This window comes from Rhipicephalus microplus, chromosome 3, assembly GCF_043290135.1.
Source record: "Rhipicephalus microplus isolate Deutch F79 chromosome 3, USDA_Rmic, whole genome shotgun sequence".
Taxonomy (NCBI): Eukaryota; Metazoa; Arthropoda; class Arachnida; order Ixodida; family Ixodidae; genus Rhipicephalus; species Rhipicephalus microplus.
In genome coordinates, this window is record NC_134702.1 from 129,072,975 (window position 1) to 129,092,610 (window position 19,636).

The window sequence follows — 19,636 nt, forward strand, 5'->3', positions numbered from 1 at the left end:
AAATTTCATTGGGCTCAAGTGCAAGTCAGGATAATTGAGAAAAATATTTGGAGGTCCTGGGGTCTACTCAGTCTCAAGAACAAAGCGCATTTGATAGGTCCCTCTGAGTGGTCTGCACATTTTTGGCTAACTTTTTAGAAAGAGCACGAGTGACATTGCCAAAATGACGTCTATTTGTAGCTTTTGTGTCATGTTATATTTATTTAGAAAATTCAATATTACCGATTTTACTGCAGTGGGATTTTACGTGACGCTTGACAGTATTCTGATTACAGCTTTTTCTTTCTAGTTCTCATTTTGTGATGCCTAATGTTTAGGGCAGCAACAGCCTTCGTCAGGCTTTTTGATCAGCATTCCAGCGTGGTGTCAGTCGTTAATATGAACCTAAATTTATGTAGTGGTATAAAGAGCACCAATGGTAAAGCGTTCTTCCAATCATTCTGTACTAAGACATCGCTCTACCGCGGACTTGATATGGCCAGCATAAAATGGTGTCATCTCTTGCTAATCCCTATTTACGAAATACAAGCCCTGCCTACTAATAATCTTTTATCTTTGTCATTCTTTCCTAAAAACCTATGAATAATCACTAATTGGCTACTAATTCAAAATGATTACTTTCGTTCCAGAGAAAATGGGCTAAAATATTTTTAGTCATTCCACTGACACTGCCTTTATTCTTTTAATATTTGACATCCTACAGGGACAATAATATTAACAGCACATTCTATAAAAGAGAACCTAAAGTGCAAGGATAAATTAGTTTTGTGGCTAAAACTTTCATCTGATTAGTTTCATTAGCAAGGTTTATTGATACAGGAGCGAAGTTGTACTTAAAAGCTCCTGAATTAAAACAGGAGCTTTCAAACATCCCACTGAGACTTCCGATTGCGACTTGACGGTTATTCAGAACTTTTTACATATCTGGCCACACTGTGTGAAGAAAATTTTCTGCAACTTCATGTATTGGTTTATGGCTTCCTTAAAAAATATTGCACTTGGTTTGCCACTTTGGAACTGCGCAGACCCCAGTAGATGCCGTCAAGATTTCAGGCGTCATGGTGACTGGGGTGAGAACTTCAAGGTGGCATCATCACCCACAATCTATTTTGTGCTTTCGCACTCCCCATTATTCTTACCGTTGCAAGCGTGGTGCTTTTGCTGGCGTGGACGAGCAATTCACCGATACAAAAGAAATATGTTTTATTTACTTGGTGTGGCTAAGTCATTGGCAATTACTAAAGAAAATTGTGATATAGGGTGCTGCCTCCGTGTATATTTCCTGATTTCAATACCTAAAAAGAGCAAAGTAAGCCATTTAGAACACAACTAAATAAGAAAAGCAAATTCTTTGCGTGTGAAACATTTGTAGCTGCAAATTTGTATTAAAAGGCGCCCTGATTTCGCTATTGCATGATTTTGTTATTTGCAGTGGTTCGACCGTTTGAGGTGGAAGCGGCGCAGAAAATTGTGTCTAATGTCCGCAAGGCCTTACGAGAGACATTCAGGTCATCAAGTTGGGTCACCGGAAGAGATAGACAAATTTCTGTTCGAAAGCTGGACAAGCTGACGGCTGTAGTAGGAATGCCAGGGCGTTATCTTGACGTCGACTTTTTGGAAGCCCTTTACAGTGAGTACCTATTATTTATTTACAATTTAAATCGAGCAATTCTAGAGCAATAACGTTTGTAAAAAAATGCGCGTGACATGGACAGAAAGACAAAGAAGAAGGCTAGTGGATCGTAGGCTTGACGATGAATTTCAGGCTGTTCTACTGTACACCTTGTTTAGACAATATCACGCAGCGCGCCAAGAAATGCTGCAGAGAGATTTCTCACAACGTTACTCGAAGGAGGGGTTTGTTAATGTTGCAATTTTCGGTAGTACTCATTCATACAATCAGTAGCTCTAACTCGGCAAACACGTTTTATGGATAGAAATTGAGTGTAGCCATGCCAACCTATCTGTCAAGTCCGTATATTTCTTTCCCTATGTTGCTTAAAGGGGCCCTGAAACACTTATTTAGGTAACCATGACATTATTTCACTGGAAAAGCGCATTTCCTCACAAATTTAATGACGCCAAAAGTTTAGGAATCCGTCCAGTACTAGCGGAGTCGCAGAGACTTGTCACACGCTGCAATCTCTTTCTCTCTTCTCTCATCCCGACGAAAACGCTGAAAGCTAAACAGGGAGCGATGGGAGGGGCCAAACAAAAACCTCAAGCGCGCCTCATGACCTTGAGCACCTTTTCCTTTTTTTTCTTCGAATACGCGGCTTTTTAAATGCATTGCGCGCACACGCGTGAAGAAATGGCGGCCTCTCGCGGTGATCTTTATAACGACTGAGCGCGTCATGCTCAACCCAGCCAATGGCCGATAGATAAGCATTCTAAGTGCGATTTTCGAGCATCTTCCGTCATTTGTTGAGGAAAGAGAAAGCAATTTTCAGCTGACTTTTATAATTTAGTTTAAACTTCAGGACACTTGCTGCGCTATAAAATTTGGCTCGCGTGTTTTCGGTAGCCTCTACTATCGATCAGCAGCCTTTCCTGACCACGCACAAGAAGTGTTGCAGGGCCCCTTTAAGTGTGCATACGTCTAGTGATCTAGTGTCCGGAGGTATGCAATACGAAACTTCTTTAACTCTTTCAAGCGCAGAAGTACACTTTTCTTCAAATATTGAACTTCAATGCCAAATTAATTGCTAAAGCTCTGAAACGACACATTACGCACACGAAAAAAACTTACGCCTTTAAGGTGCACTCCGGCGTTCTTTTTATATTCGTCAATTTCAATAAAACTTTAAACAAGTGTTTTTGTCGGTGCCTTGGTGATATGTACCAAAACATACAACCGTAAGTCATTTACATATTTTTAAAAAACAAGTTTTAAAAGTTGTAGCTGACTTCGGAATCACACTTGTAAACGCGAGCCACCCTGTGTATATGTCGTCAGGGCCTACACTTTTTCATAAATCCATCCTTTCCCAGCGGACGCATGCAGTGCGCGCTTTCTTCTACGTGGCGATTACAACGCGAGCACAGTTCAGTTTTGTAAGCTGCGTAAAGCGCGTTAGTCGTCGTTGACGTCGGGTCTTATAATTTTGATCAACGAGGAAATTGATTCGAGGCGTGTCAGATTCTTCACGCACAGGTGAATCGGAATAAAAAAGTGGTGCATCCGCGCTCATATAGCAGCTGCAATAATCGTTAAACTTGTCACTAAAAAAGCTCAGACGAGCTATCACAGCTTCATTCCGGGTCGGATGACATCGCCAACTTGCTTTCCGCGCTATGTTTACACTCTAGCCAGCCATGGTGGGGGGCAGCAGATCTCATGACGTCATTGGCGATGAATCTCGTGACGTCACTCGTTACCCACCATGGACGATGGAGCAGCTCCCGATTTCAGTTTTCGTTTTGATTCACCATTTATCGCCTCATTAAAACTTATGACGAGTGCCTGGGCGAAATTAACCATCCTAGCTTTTACAGGACTTTCAATACTATTTTGAACCAGTGTGATCTCAATATGGTCGAAAATGCACCGGACTTCCCCTTTAACCAAGTTCCCAGAAGGTGGTAACCACTGATGAACCCCGTGCCGGAAGTGTCTATGCAGCACACATATGTGACTGGTCGTTCCCAAAGTTGCAGCGTACTTTGTGCTTTGCACAGAGAGAATCGCTGGCTTTAGAATTCTGAACAACAGTTTTTTTCTTTCCGAAGGCAAAGTGAGATATCGCATGTTTGACATATTGTAACGATTCAAAATGGGTTTGTCTCTGTGCCGTAGTTTGTGCACCCCTTCTTTTAACACTTCGATGGCTCATGCTCTGATGCTGTTGTACGCAACACGAAGGCCACAAAGGCTTTGAAAATGTTTGGTTTGGCCCCTGCACAACACAAGGCTTGCGTTTCCCTCCAGTGTCTCTTTGAGCTTTGCTTCTCTTCGACTAAACTTCTGAAGTTTTTTTATGGTCATCCTTTTTGAACCAGCATGCTCTCGAAAATTGCTGCATGCGTTCACAACGCCGCAGTCAAAAAAGTAAAGCAAATAACTCTTTTTCTTTCTTCTCATGCAAACCAACACCCTCCTCATGTAGCCCTTTTTTGCACAGTGGTCAGAGTAGGCAAACACCCTCAATAGGTCACTGTACAGAATGAAGGTGATCGGCCGCGCATTTTTACTAGAACTGTCAATACGAAATGCTTTTATGTTTCATGTTGCGCCATCAAAATTTCCGTACAAGCTGGAATGTGTTTGCGCCCGAACAATTTTTCAGGGTTAAGTGCGGGAAAGGGCATGCATGGTACAAACGTTTTGCTTGGCTGGAACAGTTTTGAATAACTAGCGCCATATTGCAGTAGTTGTAAATAGTAAAAGGGAAAAGCAAACACCTGTTTGATCGCTCGACCTCTAGTTGTCACTGCTGGAAAATTTTGCAGTTGTTGACGCTAATGGTGATCACTATGGCGAAAAGAGTTAGGAACAGTAGTCTTTATTTGGATATTTCAACGCCAAAAGTCTGGTCTTTCTGTCTGTATCTTTTGGTTTGTTTGTTCAACGATTCAGGCAAAGGCCTTAGTTCAAGCCCTTGCTCAACGCCAATCCATTTTGACCTTGTGGCTGCGTTCATAGCTATCAACATTGCCGAATAATAAGCAAATATTATGCATACTTAGGTGCTATGTCAGTACATAGGTATCAGGTGGTCAGTTCAATTATTCAGAAAATGCATGGATACGTATTTCTACATACAGCACTGTTCATTCCACTGCGCTGACAATGTGACACTATTAAAGAAAAAAAATGGTATTTCCTGCGCTTTACTAAAGCGATACAGTAGTGCCAACTGCTAGTGTTTCTGCAATCTAAAACTTTTAATTCATCACATCACTGCCAGACGGCGCCATGTCCCACAGAGCTCATTGATGCAGTGTAAAAAAGAACACAGGCCCCTGCGGCTGTCATTTTTGGATATCAAGAAAATTTACGATAGTGTGATTCAAGAAGACTTGTGGGGAATACTGGGCACATAAGATGTAGAAGATGGAAAAACTAATCTTTTAAAGGATATCCCTAAAAGTAACAAGGTAGTTATCAAATGAAAAAAAAAACAGGTATTTGAACCTATAAATATACAACGCGGGCACCGAGAGGGATGTCCCTTTTTTACCTTTGCTATTTAGGCTTTATTTACAGGGAGTTGAAGCCAAATTAGAGGGAAGTTTACTAGGCTTCAGCCTCTCCTTTGCCAAGCAAGGAAAGCACTTTTTGTAGTCATTACCTGCATTTATGTATGCAGATGATTTAGTAACAATAGCCGACAACAAGTAGGATCTGAAGGAATTTATAGACATCTGTGGCAATAAGGGAGGTATTTTAAGTTTGAAGTTGAGCGAGAACAAACAGGGAATAATGATTTTTAATGATAGCAAAGGCAGTGAGCATAGAATACAGAAAGTCAAGCTAAAGTTAGTGAAAAAATACAAATACTTGGGCGTGTGTATAAATAACGGAGATAAGTATCTAAGCGAGCACAAAAGATACGTAATCACTAAGTGCACAAGGAATACAGGTGTAATAAATAATAGGGCACATGAAACTACAATAGGCGTGACGTTGTGAGAGGGATTTGGAAAGGTGTCATGGTTCCGGGTTTGACGTTCGGCGATGTGGTCTTGTACATTAAATCAGAAGTTCAAGCAAAATTCAAAAATAAACAACGTGGCAAAAGTAAACTTGCTTTGGAAGCACACGGGAATACCGCAAATCAGGGGGTACAGTGTGACGTGACATGGACATCGTTTGAGCGCAGCGAAGCTAGCAGCAAGATAGAATTTGAAGAGCGATTGAGAAAAATGGAAGAGGAGCGTTGGGCTGCAAAAGTTTTGAGGTACATGTACATGAAGAATGTTGATACTAAAAGGGGAAATCGAACTGGAAAGTTGTCAAGCAGAATACGAAGTCAAAGAAACCATCGGCTAAGAAGAAGGTGATGGAAACAGAGAGAAACATGTGGAAGATGAGAATGCTTACAAAATCTTCACTGGAGACCTACCGAACCTTTAAGCAGTAAACAACAAGGGGAAACATCTACGATGATTCTCGGGGTAGTTCTCTGCTCTTCGAGGCTAGAATGAGAGTATTGTGGACGAAGACATACCGAGCCAAATACGAAGGCACAGACATAGTATGTAGTGCGTGTGGAGAGGAGAAGGAAACGGCTTGAGATTTGATAATGTTCTGTGAAAAGCTCCGCCTTATAGTTGAAGATATTGACGCCGAATTTTTCAATGCATTGGGGATGAGGAATAGTGAAGGCAAAATAGTTTTCAAACGAGTAGGAATAACGAGGAGGAGGCTGATTGGTGGGTACGAACGAGGCGCGAGTGAAATTCAGTCCTTAAACACAGAGTTAGCTGTCTGCTTTTCTCTGTGGCAGCTGTGTTATCACGATGTCGTAATTTGCTGCCTACTATAGTCTAATTACTCGTCTACAATGCCTTGTTTCATGCCCAATCCAATTATTGCACTTCATAGCGTAACTACTATAGCTAACATACGTACAGTTCTGATGCTACAGAAGAAGAATATTCGCTATATTGGCAACACAGACTTTTATACCAGCACTGCAGAAGCGTTTCCTAAATATTATGTTATTTAAATCGACGACATTCAACCTTTCTGTTTATTACATACTGCGCGTTATCCCTCTGAATATCTCAAGAATTACATAAAACATTTGGCCTCTTTAGCACAGCGTACAATGAAAATGAAGGCTGGGAACCCTGAAACACAATTGCTTCGCTATTTCAGGACGCCCTATAAACACCAGTCATTGGCATATACTCTGCAATTTATTTTAATATATATGAAGAAATTCACATGATTAATAAAAAAGACGTGTTTATATTTCGTTCGCATGTAATGTCACAAAATTTGACATTCTGCTCAATTGAATAGTGTGTAAATGATGTCATTTTGAAACGATGGTATTATGCTTACATGAATTTCTTGTGGCGTTATGCGTTATTTGCCCAATGTTTATGTTGTGTTCTAAGCTGGTAATGCTATTGTATATGTTAATATTTTGTATTGTTACAATTTTTGTTTATTGCTTATGGCTATATAATATTTTATTGTAACATTTTTTTTTCACTTCTTACGCTCCTGTATGTATTTCATTTTGCTTTTTGTGCAGTTGTCGTAGTAAAATTATGTTTACCCTATGTATAGGTAATTATGATATTCTATTAAAAATGTTCGACTTATTGGTTTGCTCGCCAATGCATGAAACTGCTTGTCATTACTGCCCTGTATAACTTCGTTTAGTCTGGTGGTGGTTGGGTATCGTCAAGCTACTTATGTAGCTTTTAACCAAGCGGAATCATACAGCATGTATAAACCGGAAAAAATAGAAAAAAAATTGAATTCACTTGAAAAGTGATATTACATAACCTTATGACTAGGTGGCGTGAGCCAACGCCATATCCAAAGAGCGCAGTCAGATCCATCCATCCATCCATCCATCCATCCATCCATCCATCTACCATCTATCCATCCATCCATCCATATCCATTCATCCATCCATCCATCCATCCATACATACATTCATCCACCCACCCACCCACCCACCCACCCACTTACCCATCCATCCATCCATCCATCCATCCATCCATCCATCCATCCATCCATCCATCCATCCATCCATCCATCCATCCATCCATCCATCCATCCATCCATCCATCCATCCATCTATCCATCCGTTCGTCCGTCCGTCCATCCATCCATCCATCCATCCATCCATCCATCCATCCATTCATCCATCCATCCATCCATTCATCCATCCATCCATCTATTCATCCATCCATTCAGCCATCCATCCATCCAACCATCCATCTGTCTATACGTCCGTCCATCATTCCATCCGTCCAACCATCCGCCCATCCATGCGTTCATTCGGCCGTCCAAACACCCATCCACCTCAGGAGAGAAGATTATCGTCTATTGACGTCCTTTGCCGTGATGAATGCAGATACATGACTAATGTTACCACAGCGTTGTTGGGCTTTCCAAAATTTTTTAACACTGCAGTTGTTTATGCCAGCCGCTGTCTAAAGTTCGCGAACAAAAACTATTTTTAGTCTCACAGAGCACGCATCATATCCGTTATCTTGTCCCTTTTTAGTTACCTAATCTGCTGCTTTGCTCTCAGCTCACATACGCAGAGTTGTACTTCATCCGACAAAAATTCGCACCACATCCACGGAATGAACGATTATAAGTGGGCGACGCTCAGGAGACGTACATCAGAAATAAATCGTAATTCTCTCGTAAAATGGTAGCCTATTACATCACTAGAAAGGCGTAAGACTGTGCATATAATATACAAATCAACGTTTTTTTTTTCTTGTTCATTTCTCGTTTTGTTTCTTCGTTCGTTCTTTCGATTTGTTCGTTGTCATCACGACTGGATTGTGATGTCCCTTATGCCCAGTCTGTGAAATGAAGCGAGAGAGGTTCATGAACTGGCTGCAGTGGAAAATTCGAAAACACCAAGTGTATGCACGTCCTTCTGTTCGTAGTAGGTTGCATATAGATACATCTGAGTGCGTATGTCGAAAGCATGTGCTGCACGATGCAGTCATTGGCAATGAAGTCCACGCGTTCATGCCTACGTGCGCCTGCCTATCTGTCTGTCTGTCTGTCTGTCTGTCTGTCTGTCTGTCTGTCTGTCTGTCTGTCTGTCTGTCTGTCTGTCTGTCTGTCTGTCTGTCTGTCTGTCTGTCTGTCTGCCACACTAGCTATATACCTACCGGTTGAGGTTACAAACCAGTCTCAAAAACATGCATAGACACACCTAATGTTTGAGGAGCTTCACCTCTAAAATATATCTGATGGGTGAGAGAACGACTAGAAAGACAGAAAAAATGGAAGAGGTATAAAAAACAATACGAAAGAAATTGTTGGTGAAGGCTTTTTATGGCGATGTGGGATTCAATTGTGCGCACCCATCAATATAGAGTGATTATCGTAATCACTTGGCTTTTAGAGCACGATTCCACAGCATGACATGCATAGCCTTGCGAGATTAGGCATAGAGAAATGAAGTTAAGGGGGTGAGATGTAAGCAGAGAGAGCGAATGAAGGAGGAGGCTAGGCAGGTAAACATTGCATGAAAAGACAGAATCATCTAGAAATAGAGACACAAAGCAATAAAAAGACACAAGGATAGATACAGCGAGAAATGAGAAAAAACATGTCTGATCCCTCTTTCATTGGAATGACTAAGGCGGGAAAGTTCACAGTGCCTTCAGAGATATGGTTCAAGATTCATTGTTTATTGTTTCGCGACAGACGCGCAGTGACTAATGCTACGGCAAAAAATTAAAGTTTCACAATGGCAAGCAGCTTGAATATTTTAGTGTGGTCTGCAAGTCGGAAGTACGCGAGAAAGGATCATACACCGGACGAACGCGAGCGAACAGCTGCGAAGGCTCGTCATTTGAGGCATGCTGCTCAATCGAAAATCGTACGAATTGAACGCCGAAGTATACACAAGATGAGCAGTAACTAAGAAGGTTACACGTCCTGGAACCACGTTATGATTAGGACAGATGCAGCAGAGGAGGGCTTCGTAAATTCACACCAACTGAGTTTTGTACCATGCTCGTGAATCTGAGTGCAACGCGGGCGCCGACTGCCACAGTTGTTACTTCATCGCGTTTGAGCTGCGCACTTCTTTCGCAAACGCGGCTGCTGCAGTGAGCCAAGTGATAAGGCTGCTGGATACAAAAACAAGGTGGCCTTCGTGCCCTGTGCTAGTTGATAAGAGGTGAAAGTACAAGACGTGCAAGCCACTGCTACCACAAATTAAGCACGCGTGCCCGAGAAAACGCGTCCTATCGAGGCGTGCGCGCGCTTTGCAATACATGGGTAACGAACTATTTCTGCCGAGCATGTTATCTTGCCATCCCGCTAGTGATGACAAAAACACTCTGAAGTTACTGAGCTCCTAACATCACCAACCGTAAATGGTGTACACAAGTAGCCTGCCGTTAGCACGCTGCAGAATGTCCGGTGTGTGCGTGGTTTCGCACAGCGCGATGAGAAGTGAGAGGTTGTATATTCGAATCCTAGAGACAGAATGTTTTCTTTCTTGTTCCTCAGTTGGTTGGAGTATGTTTTACAATATCATAATGATGGCGCAAGTTCGTCAGTGGAGCTGTGGCGGACTGCAGCATAACGCACTTCCGTGGCGGATAATATCGCTGTTTTGCAAAATACGGTGGCCTTATTACAACGCAGCTAGAAAAGAACGCTGTTCTCTCAAATACAGAAAAAGTGGACTCTGCCAAAAGAGGCGCTTCTTCTTCTTTTGTTTTTCGTGATGCGCCTCTGTTGCGGATCAGTCGTCGTCGTCATCGACACCAGCGCATAGTTGGGCACAAAGAAGGACGCGGCATTACTCTCCCTTCTGAAAAAGCATCGCCTTGATGCTCACAAAGTAGCTGCTGATGTGCACTTAGCTGGTATATATCCACATCAGACTGAAAGATACGGCCTCATGTGCACCGCGTGTACAGTCTCAGGCGAACGCCGACGGCGTCTTAAGCAAAATGAATCATTAGCAACAACCTCGTATAGGACGGCGCTGAGATGACGCAGTACATAATACGGTCTGAAGTATCGGCGTAGAAGTTCCTCCTACAGGCCTCGCCGTTGCATACATGACGAAACCCAGACTCTTTCCCTCGATGTATCAGCTACCAATCAATGGCTGAGATTGCAACGATGGGCGTCCTGTTTTTGTATGGTGGATATTCTTACCCGGACAACCTTCCTCGTTTTTTATGCGCGATCAGTTAATTCTGTGGTATCTTTCTCCGAATCATTGGAACCATGGGACAGCATACCATCTAGCACTGTAGTCACTTCTTGGTCATACATAGGTCCCAACCGAATCATTCTCGTTGTTTCCTGGCAGCCCGTATTATTCGACAAAGGTACCAGTGGCAAACGTTTGTCTCAATTTTTGTGCTCCACATCGATGTACCTTCAAAGCACATCTGGTAAAATCTTTTTAGGCGTTCAGTGAGCCCATTTATTTGTGGGTTATAAGCTGTCGCTTTGCTATGCGCTGTACCACTGAGATGAGAGTAAGCACCGAGTGCAGAGGCACAGCAGTGAGCGCAATTCCTTTGTTATGACGACTGCGGGAGAGCAGTGTCTCAGGACAATGTTCCCGATAAAAAATTATGCTACTTCAGGTGCAGTGTTGCTCGGAATCACCTTGGTTTCAGCATATCTGGTGAGGAAGTCAGTCGCGACCATGATCTCCTTGTTCTCATTATCCGATTTCAGGAAGGGGCCTAAGGAGTTCATGGCAATCTGTGCAAACGCAGCAGGTTTATCTGATGGAAACTTCTTTGTCGGACAGTCAATACAAGTTCTAACGTAATGCTTCACCTACAGTGGATCTATTGGTCAGTAGTAGCTTTCTCTTTCTTGTGGCAATGTTCGCGTATAACCGAGGTGACCAGAGGTGGCTTAACCAGGGCAGGTTTGCAAGATTTCCTTGCGGAGATTTTCGGGAACTACCAGTGTATAATTCTTTTCTGTTGAAGAGAAATTCTTTTTGCAGTGTATTCAGTTGCGCAAGCAGACTGACCGCAAATATTTCGAAAACACTCTTGGTGCATTTGTGGCTTGTCCTTTCAACACCTCGATAAATGAGTTGAGCCCCCATCACCTTGCTGTTGCCGAGATAGGACACTCACATCAACAATTCCTAAACACCCAACGCCTTCTTCGTCTTGTGTGATCGCATACCACTTGAAAAGCGTGGCCGTATAACTAATGGAGAGACTTTGTGAATGCAAAAATGACCCCCAGATATTCCCTTTTTTTGGTTGAGTAATTGACTCAGCTCGTGAAGTGTCTTGGCTAGCGTAGGCTCACTCGGCACTTGCACGGTACCGTCTTTTCTCTGGACCAAAACAGCATCTAGGCGCACACTGCTGGCTAACACGTACGTACATAACACCACCACGTTACAAATAGTCAAACCCAACACACCACCTACACGCTCGCTTTGCATTATTACCTATAGGGATTTTGAAGACCTGCTTTGGCTGTGCACTACCCACAGCGCAGCACAACTAAACACCCACGAGGCTTCGAAAGAAGTCTTCTAGAGCAACAACTACAGGCATTACCTACAGGTGGTCGACAGGGCCGGGACATCTCTACAAGCCTTCGGCTGCTAGCGCCATCCAGGGTGAAGCTTCCAGGCTGACTTCAGGGTCGAAATAGCCTCTACTTAGCCTCATCAGATTATTTTCAATAATGTCAATCTCACTCACTCTTGTTGGCGTCCGTGTTTGTGGCTGTTGGTACATACTGAACGAAGAGAGCGAGCACCTGCAGAGTCCTTAGACGCTGCCGTAACTCGCTAAATGACGCCTCCTGCTCCTCGGCAATATAAACAGAACATCTTCCAGTTGACGTGCGCAGTCTGCTATTAATCGCTGATAGTAGGAACAGATACGCAGAAAACGTCTGACTCTCTTCCTATGTGTGTGCTTTTAAACTTTGCCACCGCAGCAGTTTTTTCCGGGTCAGGTCTTACACCTTTGAAACTGACTACATGTCCCAAGAACTGCAGCTCCAGAAATCTAAAGTGGCATTTTCAGGTTTTGATGTGAGTCCTGCCGACCATATGGCTTGAAGAACCGATCGCCGCCGTTTTAGGTGTTCTTCAAACGTGGCAGAAAAAAACCAGTCACGTCGTCGATGCATACAAGACACGTTTACCAGTTGAAACCGTGCAGAACAGTATCCACAGGTTTTTATACGTGCCTCGGGCGGAGTATAAACCGAAATCGAGGACTTCGAATTCTCGAAGCCCATCAGGCGTCATGAAAGTGGTCTTCTCACTGTCACGTTCATAAACATCTATTTGCCAGTATTTACTTTTAAGATCTGTAGCTGAATAGTTAGGAGGATGCTGTAGCATGTCTAGAAAGTCATCGATTCCTCGCAATGCATTAACAACTTTTTTAGTAACATGGTTGAGCATACAATAATCGATGCAGAAACGCAAGCTACTTTTTTTGTTGGCAAGCACCACAGGTGACACCCAAGGGCTCTTTGATTGGTGCGTTCTATCATTCTCCAGCATCTTCTTAACCTGCTTCTGTATTACCCCACGTGCTTACTGAGAAACGCGGTATGGGTTCTTTAGATGGGTCTAGCTGTTTTTCCCGTGATCATGTAAAGTTTGGACAGCGTCTCCTGACGAACTCTTGAAGTGGAAGAGAAGCAGTCCCTAAGCATGTCAAGCAGCTTCATAAGATGACATATCTCAGTCGGTGTTAAACATTGTCCGATGTCAACAGTAGGTCCATGCGGTGGTGTAGATATTGTTGCGTCTCCTTGCATAGCAAGACAGTCATAACGGTTGTCGAGATCCCACAGGCGTGCCACAGCAGCACCTTTACGAATGTGTCGGCATTCTTTCGTGAAGTTTGTCAGTAGCATTTTTGCATGCGCACCGACTAAGGTGACGATACTACGAGCGAAGGCGACGCCTTGACGGAAAAGAAACACGATTGAACGCTCGGCTAGTGTTTCTTTCTAATAATGCGCACCGCAGCTGCCTTAAACATGACTCAATTATCGCTGCGGTATAGAGACGTCCTCGTCAACCACACGTAAGACCTTGCTTCCTTGTTGTCCGTCGAGATTGGTGTCTCTACCACCTGAAAATGTTATTACGCTTTCTCATAAGTTGACAACGGCACCGTACTTTCTTTAGAAGTCTATTCCAACTATTAGAGATTCGCTGCACTTTGGTAGAATCCTGAGTGCGGCAACAAAAGCCATGTTAGCGATGGCAAGTTTTTCAGTGCATTTGCCTATAGGGCTCATCAGCCGGTCTCCAGTATCCCAATATAAGGGTCCGTTCATTTCATCCTGACTTTCTTCAGTTTGTTTGCCAGTAGTTCAATCATAATAGAAAAGTCATGGCAAGTGTCAACCAAGGCCGTCACTTTTTGCAAATCAACCGTCACAGGGAGGTCGGCTGTCACAATGTTCTTCGAATAATTTTCAAATGTGAGAAAATTCTTAGCAAACTTCAGCGACATTGAGCGTATTCACTGTTTGGCCGCTTACGTTTGGGCGTTCCTCGTGGTTATCTCCTTGACTTGTCGGGAATTGAAATTAGCATGTGATGGTAAGATGATTTGACAAACACGACGCACTGGTCAAGCCATGAATAATGTCAACTTCCCGTCGCAGCCGTCATAAAACACTTCCCGCCAGCCAGTAGCACAAAACCACGAGTGGGTATGGGCCGCCGGTATGCGGGTATGTGCCACAGGAGATTGACACTTAGTATCTACCCAGGAATGACGAGAACACGCATGGGTGATTTTAACGTTTGAGTGTTAAGAAATACCCAACATCGGAAGTGTCGACATGACGATTGCAAAGAATAAATTCTATGGTTCTAGCCAGAATCAAATGCAAGCATACTTCGTGGCAATGAAACGTGCTACCTCAGCCAGGTCTCGGAACTAATTTTCAAATAGATGCTAATCTTCCTAAACGTCAATTGGCCTTCCAATTTTATAAATATTACATATATACTCCTTTGATACAGCCATCACGTTCGGGTTAACGTCAATTGTGGTTAGTTGCAATGCACTGTGGTTGATTTATGCAGAGATGTACAAGGCCAGCATCCGCACGAGCAGCAGCACTTCATATCAGCTTCTGGTGTTGCTAATACGCATGTTCCAGTTACCATAGTTGCGCAAGTGCAAACAACTGGTTATATAAACACCTGCAACTCTATAACATATGTATGTGCGCGTAACATTTGTACATATATTTCGCCTCATTTCATGATGTGTCGCTCAATAAAAAGAAATTGCAACATGGTAGCCTTCCCTCCACTTCCTTCGCATCACGTAACACCAAAGTTGCTTTATGTGAAGCTAGCGAAACGGCCTAGACGGCGCTATGAGCGTAGCAGGTAGAGATGTTTTATATTACACGCATATCATGATGATCATGTTCATTGTATCGTTTACATTTGCCATCTATTCACATCACGTTATACCAAATTTGGTATACCTGAAGCTAGCGAAACAACCGAGTTCACATCATGACCTTGGTACATAGTCATGTTCTTACATGGTACGCATGTGATGATTATATAGTTTGCACCAGTCATATATCTTCGCCATCAATTCACCTCACGTAACGCCAGATTTGGTATATGTGAACCTAGCGAAACGACCGCGAGCGCCCAATGAGCGTAAGGTGTCGTCATGACTTACATGACTTGAATGTCGTGATTTCCACGTTAGGGCCTGTCAGTTGTGTATGACATCCAGTCTCGCCATGCTAGTTTTGAAATAAGGCATAAACGCTCAACTACCTCCGAAAAAACATGTTTCACCTTCGTGCGATAACCATTCTGATACGGGGGTATCACACACTTTATTATGTTGGCATCATCGTCAGAAAACGGGGACTTGTGACGATATTGTCTAACAACAAGTCTATGCAAGTGCCGATTCAGAAATTATGAGACCTACGCCACCGTCAATATACCTCATTTATTAACAAAAAAACACTTCCTAGAAGCATTTCTCAGCACAACAGTAAAGTGTCTACGCATCACACTTTGTTGCATAAACCTGTCATCGATCATAGAATACACGTAATTTTGCCGAGAACATTCACTAGTGTGCCGTCATTTTCTTCATGCAGTCGCTCTCCTACCAGATTTGAATAGCGTATTCAGAAGTGCGGTACTGTAAACGCTTGCTTCTAGGCTCACTGCCTGTAGTCATGCGTGCTAACTGCATGTAATTTTTCAGTCGAGAGCGCCCGGGCCGCATTATCTGGGTTTGGGCACATCATTGCATGAACACCTATCAAAGCTTCGCTACCACGCATTTATTTACATCGACCAGTGCGCCCGTATTCACCTCAAGTTCTCCCGCTATGATAGCCTTACCATTGGATTGAATAAGGTAAAATAAACATCCACGCATCATTATGAAGTAGGTAATGACTAGTGGATAAAGCAAGGCTTTAGGGTTCACAATGTATAAGTTGAAGTGACCGTATGTAGTATGAAGCACAAACAGGTAGACGGACGTATGGTTGAACAGATGAAAGGACGCACCGACAGAAGGACAGACGGACGGATGGATAGATCCGCAGAGGGATGCATCAACGAATGGACAGCGACTGACGGCGCATGAACTCACGGACGAGCAGACATGTGGCGCATGTGATCATGAGTTGCACGAATGGACAAACAGATGTACGGCGCAGGCGATCATGCATTGGACTGTCATATACATGATTAATGTAGGCATAAAGTGGGTTGCTTGCACAAATGTTTTCTACTGTATTGTGCTGGTGTTCAGTCTCGGTTTCGGTTTTATGAAATGTGTCGGAAGTGGACAACAACACCACGTCGCCTCTAATAGTATTCTGAAGTTCTTATGAGAACATTGAATAGTGTGTTCTCTCCTGCCTTTTAAATTTTACCTTAGCACAGCCCTGCGACAACCACACTCATTGAGGCTTCTAGTTACTCGTCCAACTGTGTCCTTTTATAAAGATGACAACCATACCTTAAGTGTGGCCGGCCATTTTCTAGATCCGGAGAAGTAGTTTATGCTTCGCCACCAGCGCATTCCTCTCTCTGTTTTTGCTTTTCTTCTCCTTCTCCCACTACAGTTATAGGTGTGGCACTGAGTGATTTGCGTTGCAATACTCGCAATGCCTTCAGCCTATAGGTGGCGTGCCGCCACATTGAAGATGGCTGCGGAAGGATGATCAACCCGTGAACTCGCATAAGAAAATATAGGATGCACAGACGTACTCTCCGCGCTGCTTTCACCGGACGACCTTTTGATCTACCAATGATTGTATATCGAACCAAAGTACTTTCGCAAGCGATAGGAGCTGCTGAACGTTTGCTACCTCATTTCTTGCTGGATTGCAAAAGGTGGTGATGTCAGCTAATCAATTGTGTATCAACGATGCCTTGCCTAATCCTGTGCATGATACAGCAAACTGCATGAACTATGAAATTCGCGTATAAACTGAACAGCACAGACCATTGCCGAGGCTGTCTGGTGAATTTGCCGCAGTGGTAGGCCACTAGCGAGTAGCACGCCGTCGCGGCTGCACAGGACCGAATGTTTATGTAGCGATGGTTTGGAAATTTAGTTCACCGTCGTGAATAGTTGCGCTGTAAGTATCACGCAGCTGCTTCTTCAACGAAACACCAGCATTTACCTTTTCAATAAGTATTGCTTGTGTCACGGCCATGATCAGTTAGTTCCTAACATTGTGCTATTCCCTGCACTCAGATGTTGCAGGTTTCATCAGCACGACCAAGACACGAATATAGAAAGACTACATTCGTATGCTTTTCACAACGTCCAAAATGAGTGACGACGATCACTCATCGTCGTCGTCACTCTCAGCGCGTTGACAACCATCTACGTCCATTAACAAATCTTTGACGCCAAGACTGTTTCTTTGGGCATCACTGCTGAAAGTAATCTGGGGAATTCTCTCCGCCAAACGACTTCGACGGCATCAACAACGCGTCATTTACCACGGAACACACCCACACGGCGTCATTCGCCACATTAATCTGAGGATGCGGAGATCATTTCGCTTCGATACCCGGCAACCTTCCTTCCTCCGTGCCCGACAAAAAAGAAATCGCTTTCAGTGTGCTGCGATCTATCAACGAACGTAGAAATTAAGCAGCACAACCTAGGCCAAGGCTTAGAAACGCAAATCGCGGGCCTGTGCTACTTTCCCCGTACAATGAATATTAAGGTAGACATGCACTACAAAAGCACTCACGAATGCTATACGCATGTAAAACAAGGCCAGTATGAACTGGAATGGTCAGACGATAACATTTACCTATCCAAAGAGGTGGCATAGAAACTCGCGAAGCTGATATGTGTACTCTATGGGCTGCAATCTTAAGTGCGAGTTGCCACGTATTTTCACAAAAACTTCGCGTTTTGCAGGAACGAATCAGATTTATCATGTCACGGGCGATCTGTATGTTCAGTAATGCACAAACGTGCAAAGTGGTTCAGGTTCATTTCTTTCGAACACGATAACACTCCGGCTAGCACCGCCGAACAAGGGAGCATTGGGAACGTCTGCCTACTGATCCCCTTTCAGAGGACGCTCCTGAATTGTGGCGCGACAGTCTATGAACAATGCGAATATAACCGGTGACCGTCCAAACAACGCATTTCATCAAAAGAAAACACAGGTCATAGGATTCATAGGATGCATAGGAGTCATAGGATTCATAGGATTCAGGAGTACTTTATTCATAGGATGCCGCGCTTTGAGTGTCGATCATAGATCGACACTCAAAGCGCGGCATCCTATGAATAAAGTACTCCTGAATTCTTTTTTCTCCGTAATGAATTTCGGCTTTTTTAAAATTCGAAGCATTTCTTAGAGAACTTTGGTGACTTTGAGTGCATCTATCTATCTATCTATCTATCTATCTATCTATCTTATCTATCTATCTATCTATCTATTTATCTATCTATCTATCTAGCCCCTACGCCTGACCATTTTGATAACGGTAGCCATACCAAACCTTGTAAGGTATCACATGACTGTAATACGAGGAGAAGTGACTGGTCATCATATAAAAATCATGACAATTCAAGTATTGCATGAGTGTAATGATTTACATTTCATAGTATTGCTGCCCTTGTGGTGGTTTCGTTCACCTGACATATTGTAAAACTGGTATGGTGTGTCGTAACTGCATGGCGAACACAATCAAGAAACCGTAACGTGGAAATAATGACAAGCATGTATGCAACTAATGAGTCATGACTACACGTCACGCTCATGGTGCGCTTGAGGTCGTTTCACTAGCACGTCCAACGAATTTCGTATTACGCGGTGTTAGTGAATGACGAAAGTATGCAACTGGTGCAAAAATGATAATCACGAGATTCTTGTCATCCAGGAGCAAGAATACGTGCCACGCTCATGATACACTCGCTAGCTTCACAAATACCAAATTTGATATTACCTGATGCCAACAGACAACGAAGGTAAATGACACGTCAAAACATGATGATCATGACAGGCATGTGATGGAAAAGATCACTACACGGTATGTCCTGAATGTGCTCGTGTTCATTTCGCTAGCTTCACATGCACTAAATTTGGCGTTACGTGGCGTGAATGGATTACGAAGGTATATGACTAGTGCAAACATAATAGTCATGACATGCGTGCCATGCAAGAACATGACTACATGCCGCGCTCACGATGAGTTCACGGCCGTTTCGTAGGCTTCACATATACCAAATTTATGTAGTACGTGACGTGAATAAACGACGAAGGTAAAATGCGCTTTCAAGCATGATAGTCATGACCTTCGTGTCATGTAGAACATGACTACAATTTACGCTCATAGCGCGCTCTTGGCAGTTTTGCTGGCTTTATATATACAAAATTTGGTATCACGTGACGTTATTCAACGACGAAAGTGAATGACAAGTCCAAACGTGAAAAGCATGATATCCG

At 43.3% G+C, this 19,636-nt stretch overlaps 1 protein-coding gene across 1 annotated transcript in view; it reads left to right on the plus strand.

Annotated features, from left to right (window-relative positions):
- Positions 1 to 1,441: 1,441 nt before the first annotated feature.
- The window catches only part of LOC142803350 (neprilysin-1-like), a 43,978-nt gene continuing 25,783 nt past the window's right edge, over positions 1,442 to 19,636 (plus strand). Inside the window, exon 1 of the mRNA XM_075888465.1 lies at positions 1,442 to 1,630. Within this exon, the coding sequence (XP_075744580.1) occupies positions 1,585 to 1,630 (46 nt within the window). The 5' untranslated portion in view covers positions 1,442 to 1,584. The remainder of the gene's footprint in view (positions 1,631 to 19,636) is intronic.